General features: G+C 34.4%; 1 protein-coding gene across 1 annotated transcript in view; it reads right to left on the reverse strand.

Annotated features, from left to right (window-relative positions):
- Tet (Ten-Eleven Translocation (TET) family protein) overlaps positions 1–7,323 on the reverse strand; it is a gene marked incomplete at its 5' end in the record, with an annotated part of 30,992 nt that extends 23,669 nt beyond the window's left edge. The window contains one exon of the mRNA XM_028312082.1: positions 7,306–7,323. Coding sequence (XP_028167883.1) covers positions 7,306–7,323 — 18 coding nt within the window. The remainder of the gene's footprint in view (positions 1–7,305) is intronic.
- Positions 7,324–8,752: the final 1,429 nt, after the last annotated feature.

Raw genomic sequence — 8,752 nt, forward strand, 5'->3', positions numbered from 1 at the left:
CATGAGCTCTTTCAAACGGCACCAATAATAGGTTACAGATTATGGAAGCTGGTAACATTGAATTTTTGGATTTTGTAACTTCTCGTTTCCACCCTGTATAATCCGGCTGTATCTCCAAGTCACCTAGATACATTCCATAGCAGCTATTCAGGTACATACATTTACCAATTTTGGTGATAAATAGGCATTTTGTATTAGTTTTTGTATGACGCCTGAACAAAAACAAAGGGCAATAATTTGGTGTTATACATAGATTTCGAATATAAAAAATATATAATTTAACTAATTAAGACATGACAAAAAAACTGAGGTATGTCTCGTTTCTGTCGGGTCTGGGTCACAGATGACCGTTCTTCTTTATTTCCCAATTGTTCGCCGTACAAATACACTTCCTTTTTTATGAAATCGAGACTTTTAAGTCGATTTATCTTATTGTAATTAGGTAGGTACTTTGAATTCAATAAATAAGTAAGTGTATGATGCGTTTTGTTTTTGTTAATTATAAAATAATTAAAAACTTATTAAAAATTTCCCTACTTTCGGGAAAATCGCCTTCACTGTCTACACTCCCCAACAAAATTGACACTAATGACATAAGATTTTTGCCTCTCTCTTGACGAAGCGTTTGTATGAAGACTATCCATCTAAACTCTGATTTTTAATTCGACGGAATTTTGACATTTCAGAAGTGTTGCCAACATTGAAACATTCCCACTAAGAATGGAGAGCATTTTCACAAATTAAAAAATAATCCTTTCTTGAATTTAAGGTTTCACTTGAAAAACTAAGGCTTAAAAATGTACTGATCATATCAAAATGGTTATTTGAATTTTTATTATCATATTTTTGAAGTTACAAAAAAAATGTGGAAATTATTTTTCTATTACTGGACTCCCTGGCCAATAATCCATGGGTTACAAACCTTTTTTATGAAAATCCTTTTGTTAATAAAATCTTAGCTTCATAAAATAATCAATTTAACAAGATGCCAATTTTATAATCCTAGTTGATCATGATGACCATAATGATGATTGATGATCAATACATATTTTCGTTTATGTTAATATGTTGTTTTACTGTGTTAAAAACACGTTTTTTTCTATTTAATTTCTAAAATGTACATAATAATTAGTGTACATTGAATTCACAAAACAAACAATAGTTCATTCTTGTAAGTTGTACTTGTTGAAATTTCATTTCATATTATTTAATATTAATTCAAAGCAAAAAAGGCTTATTACATCTGAATTGACAAAAAATGACAGCTGTCAGAATTCCGTTGAATTAAAAATCGGACTATAGGTTTTATTAATCTAAGCTGACATGATACAATACCTGCATTTCTAAGCACGAAATCATTTATAAAAGTCACATAAATGGTTTTTTTTTAAAGATTTCTGGGATATAATGATAATTAAAAACTCTTTTTTGAAAAATGACCCATTGTTTTAAATAACACTACATTTTTGCATAACCTAACATACGCAGCGATGAGTTTAAAGTTTAAACAAATGAGTACAAAACTAACTTGCTGTTATCGAACATTGAAACTAATATTCAATCGATAGCAACAAGCCACACCGGATTCCCGCGCCCGATAGCACGTGTTGAGATATCTACGGAGCGTAGTAGTATTGGTACCGAGGCAAAAACACGTGTGTGCCCACGTTGGCTACAGGCTATTTCTGTACTAGGCGGGTGGGGGTGGGTGGTACAAGTGAAAAAGTGAAGCGGGGCATCGAAAAAGGGGGTTGACCCCTTCTTCTTCTTATCGTGTCGACAACAAACCTACACAGTGTCAGCCCAAAACTCCGCCACAAGAGTGACGTTGTCAGCAGCACTCATTAAATCCTCCTGCGTGCAGTTGCTCGGGCACTTGCACACAGGGTTTGCACAGGGTTGACCCCTGACTCAGCGCAAAGGCAAATGCGAATAGCCAAAAACCTATAATCTACTAGTGGTACTAGCTAAGCCTACGCTCAATGTCTATATCGATCCATGTACTTCTTCTTGTTTATTGTTTTTAATGGAGTTATTGCACTTTACTCCTTTTGAAATCTTTAGTTATTTCATTTGTCTTCAGGACGCTACATTTTCATAAAATCTACGAGCAAAGCATTTTTAATTTGTGGTATCCCTATAAACGGTGTATATTGTTTTTAATATTTGGCATATTCATTTGAATTTCAACTACCTATTGAAAGTTGGTAGTAAGTCAGCTTTGCAATGGAAATATCGCTAGAAGTCGCTAAATTCTTTTTTGTCGCTAGATCCACAAAAAAAGTCGCTGAACACATTGAAAATCCGCTAGATCTAGCGTAAAACGGTAACACTGATTTGAAATTATAGTTATGTTAGAAAAATAATGTTAAATCCAATAAACTCAATAGCTCTACCACTTTACACTTGTACCAAAAGCTAGATATCTATGATACTTTCAGAGTTCATAACAGGGAGCTGAATGGTGTTTAGATATTAGTGTGGATTATAATGTAATGGTTGTATAACATTCACTTTCCGCGATTACTCAGATCGATGCTATCTAATCGTACAATCGATTGTGGAGGTCAGCTATATTATTAATCGATTCTATTTGTTAATACAACCTTATCGAATGAAACTATCGTGCTAACGAAATGGGTAGTAAATGTAGTTATCTTAATGATTTATGGTTCTACATTACATTAATGTTATACCAAAGTTGTGGGCTTCCAAGTTACAATGACACGTTTTGTAATATGTATGTTACAGGAAATGTATGAAATCCGTCATTGTATACAATTCCTAGGATTTGTGTATAAGTCCTAAAATCACCCGGAAATGTGTGATGTAAATTATATTAGACACATTTCCTAGGAAATTTACACATTTCCTAAACAGCAATCGGAAATGTAATTAAGATTTCTTTTTTTTTCCGAAACCTAAATGGCGCTCCCGCGCCGCGGCCGCTGTGTATGTGACAAGGTCGCAAGTTTGTCTAACCTAACCTAACCGAGACTTTGTTATCCAGCTACATGAGTACTAAAACCTTCATGTCAATAATAGTTTAATAAAAGATATGTTCAAATTAGGGTTTTCCAATACTTCAGCGTAATATGCGTGATGCCGAAAGAAAGGTATGCCAATAGGCAAATATTTTTTTCAGTCAAAATATAATAGTGCGAAAACAACTTTCAGGCTAAACAATAATAGTTGTGAGTTAAAAGTACCTATCGGTCAATGTGGTTTGTCTAAATAAAATTTTAGGCGTACTGAGGGGCACTAAATCACATGACCGCGCTTGTGCCGCTTAGTTTTATACATTTCCTAATACAATATTGGAATTCTATAAAATTCCTAGGAAAAGTATACATGTCCTAGGATATGTGCGTATTAAAAAATCTCTGAAGCAATATTTTATACATTTCCTAAATAGCTTCGGAATTGTATACATTTCCTAGGAATAGTATACAATTCCTAGAATTCATACATTTCCTGTAACATGTACATGACGACATTTTATGTTCTTATTTATATGAATTAAAAAAAACTTTTGAGACAAAAGTCTAGACCTAAAATAATTATGGTAGACTAATAAAAATATTTATGTATAATAAATCATCCCTTCTAATATTTGTTGATAACAATAACAATTCACAGACTAATAACAAAACACAAAGCTTTTGATATCTTGTTGAATTTATAAGTTGTTTTGATTACTAATCTTGCTATATTTTGTCATAAGTTTTCATGGCATTAGAAGACGCAATAATAATATAAAGTTTTTAAGTACAGCAAAAGCTAACTATTCTGTACAATAATAAAGGATTTTCCTTTTTTTTAACTTTTCCTCAAACACAAGCTCTGATTGAATAAGATCGATGTATCGAAAATTTTCACAAAAGGCAGATTCTGTCGCATCATCTTTGGCAGCCAGCCAGATATACGAAAATAATGACGCGCGTCAGCAATATGTGCGGATCATTGTACTCGTATATTATATCATACGTTATTGTAGTAATTGTAGAGTTGTGTAGAGCTTATCATTTATTCAGGTTATGGCATTTTTATTGACTCTAGAAAAATATTGTGGAATGTGTGTATAAAACCCGCCTACCCACCGACATGACTCGTCGACTTTTGACATTTTGTTAAAAGTCATAGAGAGTATTAAGTATTCTTTCATGAAAACCACCGACGCCAAGCCGCCTGGCCTGTGTTTAGAGTCATTTAGAAAAATCGTTTTTGTATTTAGTGCAGCCCTAAGTAATTGTATTCCCAAAAGTGGGAAGAAATTATGTCAGAGTTTCCCAAATTCAAGAAATTCCTTGAATTTGCATCTAATAAGGGATGGAAATGCGTCATCAACCGTCTTGTTCACGTAGGATGTTCATTTAATCCGTAATTTTTCTCAATCGGTCATAATCTGTGGTCATTGTGCGTCGATTGGCCCAGCTCTGGCCCATTGTGCACGGATTGATTGCTTCCTGGCGTCGCTCGCGGAATGCCCAAACAGGTTCCACTGTGCGGTCCGGCCTTCGTCGTGTTTATGATTAAAAAACAATTGCCTGATGTATGGCCGATTTGAATTTTTAAATATCGAACGCGATTTTGATGGTTAATTTATTTGTTTTTTGTTTTATGTTGTTATAATCATGTGGACAGTATCTGATAGTCCGACCATTATTATTTGAACTTTTTTCAGGTTTTTTGTTGTATTATAAAATTAATTTACTCTTTGGTAGCAAAAGGGAAAACGTGTTTTTCACTTGTCAGATGAAATTCATATTAAGGGAAGGAGTTTTCAAAACTTTCTACCGCTAATTAACAAAATTCTCGTTTACTGTAACTTCATACGTATACGTAATTTAGCTTAACATAAAATAGATACACATAGGCACCGTGTTTGAAAATCTAATCAAGCCAACAAAAAATGCGAAATTTTAGGATTAGTAGCATCAAAGGTGATAGTTATAGTTGCGATTCAAGTTAAGGAACTTTAATCGCAACTATAACTTTAATCGGTGATTTTGTAGGAGTTTGACAGACTTTTGACGTTAGAGTTAAAGTAAGATGATGCAACCCAGGGTTAAACAATTAGCAAATCATTATCGAACAGGTGAGTAAAAATGTGACATGTCACGAAATGTCACTAATAGACAAACAACTAAATCAGCGGTCGGTTCCACCATCAGATGTTATGTTACGGACGGATAACAAACGGCTAATGTTTATCAAACAGCGTCGATTACGGCAACAAGTGGCGATAATTTGCGGCCATGTTTGATAACAATCTGTCATCGTATCCAAACACGGTGGCGTGTAGCGAAAGCCAGGTTTAAGTTAACCATAACTTATTTAATTTAAAGAAAGTTAGAATTACCTAAATGGGAACAACAAATTGGTCATTGTTAAGGAATAGGCTCTTTGTTTGTAACAACTTCATTTGAAAAAAGTTATTCCGAGAAATGAAAATAGAGTTAATATTGCCTAATGAAAGCTCAAAATGTTATTATACAGGTCTATTTTAAATTAAACAGGTGCCAAAACATGATTGTAATAGATAACTTTTAATAGATAAATGATGATAGTGAGAGAAATTATCAGCTGCTCAATACAAAAACTTGCTATCAATTGAGCCAAAATGTAGGGACAGAACCCTGAAAATCGGAAGCTTTCGAAGAAGGAATAAGTTTATTCTACCTTTACTTCTATGGTAGCTCTAACACACATTTTCAATTAAAACATAAATTGTTGTTTGAAAACGTTATAGTATGTAAATAGCACTATGCTAAAAATACCTAATTAATAATTTGGTGAATCACCGATAACAATCTAAGCTCGCAAACTGTGACCTTCTAAGACGTAGAGTTCTTTCTACGGGCTAGCAATGGCGAGTAATTTATTTTTAACTTTTGATTTTGTGGACTCCTTTGACTGGAAAAGCTGCGGTGTTTAGAAAGAGCCAGCACGGTGCGATAAGGACAGCGCTATCTGCATGACGTCACCGACTCAGGCGCAGGCGGCGCGGCAACGTCGCACCAAATGTTTTGTAAATAGAATCTTCGACTGCGATTGTTGGCTGAGCGAAGCAGCAATAGTGCGAGCGAAGGAGATGGGACATTCGCTCAAAAATGGCTCAAAATGAACCTTATGACCTGGGATTACGGATGCACGAGTGTACAGTTAGGATTTGACCGATGCACTGTTTCTGTGCAATGAGTGTTGCATAATGGAAATAACTATTTACGATGTTGGGTATACTCTGTGCGTTACAGGTGTTTTGAAGTTTTCGTGAGAACCAATTAACTATGAGTTAATTTATTTCCCTATAAAACTGACTTATTGTTGGTTATGTTTATAAATAAAGCAATAGAGCTAGTTCTGTACCATTTTAGTAATTCTAATCCACCTTATATTCTACTTAGAGTAATCTAAAATATCCAAACATACAACTCTACATTTTTTTACTCTCTTTTTAAAATGTGGTAGTGCAGTTAGTAGATAAACAAATGAATAAATTAGGAATGTCTAACAATTCACGAGATTAAATTGTGACTGCAAACCTAATCCTAATTAAACTTTGTCAACACACCTTCGAATTATCCGCTTAATTACGAATTACGGTTCGTCAAACTTCACTGTCACAATAAGAGCAGTTGAAAATTTTAATAAATAATAAGTGGAAGGCGGTACAGGGTGGCATCGAAATCTCCCGGGGTCGGTGACCCATCGACCGCCGCCCCACCCCTACCCCAAGTATCGAACCTCCACGGATGCAATGTGTCTTGGTACACAAATTACTTCCGAATATCAAGAAAAAGGTGCCCTTGAAATTCTAAGAAGGTTAACACACTTCTGAACTGGGAAGCTAATTTAAGGCAAACTTAACTTGTAGTAACAGTAACTAAACAAGTAAGAAAACTTCTAAATAATCAATAACTACTTTAAGCAAAAAGTGACTCTATTAGGTAAATTAAATTAATCGTTTAAGGGCTGATTTTTCCTCCTGAAACTTCCAAAGTGTCAAACATATTCTACAGTTCAAAGTTATCCGACGGTTGAAAAATCAGCCCTAAATTAAAAAGAAGCAAGTAAAGTGCTAAAGTAGCAGCATATTCTAATTTAAACAATGGACTATCTGACAGACGGGTACGAAAAAGAAAAAAACTACAGGTAAAACAAAAGAAGCGTGCATTGCTAGCATTCGAATTGCGTACGCCGACGACAAAGCGTGTTTTTTCAGCGACGCGTCTACAGAAATTAACGACAAGAAGGGTTTGACTAACGCTAATGAAATGGAAGGATAATAAAAGTGGTATTTACCTTGATGTCTTGTAAGACCTGTAAACAATAAACGAGAATATTAGTGTTTGTTTATTCAATCAAATACTAATACTATAAATCTAAATAATATAACATCGTTTCGTAATAAGATTTTAAAGTTACTTCGAAAGCTTGTTTCATTCAAAACACATACAAATAGAGTCGCAAATCTCATTTTTTATTTTTCATTTGCAAGCAAAGCTATACAGTTTTTAGACTGTTCCAAACGTAACCAATTCGAAAGTTTTATAACTAAAGCCGAAAATGTTAAATGAAAAAAGTGTCAAACTCCAGCAGTTGGTTAACTACCCGATGGACAAAACAACGCGAACACAAAACTGTGCTCGTTTGTGTTGTGTATTCGATTGCATTGGAACATTTCCGTGTTATGCAAGTATGGGGAAATTTTAAATTATTGGTAATTTAATAGCATGAATAATAGCTATAAATTTTCGTTGTATTTTCATTTCAAAATCACGGTAAACATTTTGATCATCATCTCCATTTAGTTGTTTGTGTAAAAGTTATAATCTAGGAAAGTCAAACAACAAGTTTTACTAAATATTGCTTTAAATATTTTGGACAATATTGATTATTCTAATCAAAACAATTTGAACCATAATCAACAACCGACTTAATCGTGGTAACATGAAAGACTGATGTTATTACAACCCTCCCAAAAGGCATTTATTTACGTTTAATTTACCACGAACCGCATCAGAAATAATCTGCTATCTCAAATCGTACATTCAAGTATTTAATTAGTCGATAACGGAGTACTTTATGGACGTTAAACAAAACACGTCCGACCAGCGATCAGACGCCGTCTGACAACCGTCTGGCATACGGGCGGGTATCGACCGGACGGGAAGGGCTATGGCATGTAAAGGTGAGTGTCTGCCTGTGTTTTGGGATGAAACGCGGAACTAAGTTTTATCAAAAGGTACTGACTGGGATGTGAAGTAGAAGGCAGTAAATATTGGCTGATAAATTGACGTCTCTATCGCATATCTAACGTAGATACGGTATCAAGAGCGCTTTTAAATGTCCCAAAATACCTTTTTTGCATTAGTAGTTTGCAGTATGTCTCCGTTATCAGAAATAACAATAAGCAATCTAAAAGATTACAATCTAATACGTCTGAATTTCTGAATTTTCTGTCGACAATGAGGGCTATCGTTTTAGCGCTCACCAGTTAGCGCCACTGTAGAGTAAGGTCCTGTCAATCGCCAGGGGTGCCAACTGTTAAGTATAAAAACGATAGCCCTCATTGTTTGATCCCAACATTTGTTTTCCTATATTCATCAGGCACAATGTGGGGTTTTAATTGTGAAAGAATTTTTTTTCAATCGGTTCAGTAGTTTCAAATCTTCAATAAGTATAAACAGAAAATCAAATATTTCCTTTTCATAATATTAGTGTATAATATTAGTAATAACTCACGTCA

The sequence above is a fragment of the Ostrinia furnacalis genome, unplaced genomic scaffold (genome assembly GCF_004193835.3).
Source record: "Ostrinia furnacalis isolate ACB-3 unplaced genomic scaffold, ASM419383v2 OfSCF0273, whole genome shotgun sequence".
Taxonomy (NCBI): domain Eukaryota; kingdom Metazoa; phylum Arthropoda; class Insecta; order Lepidoptera; family Crambidae; genus Ostrinia; species Ostrinia furnacalis.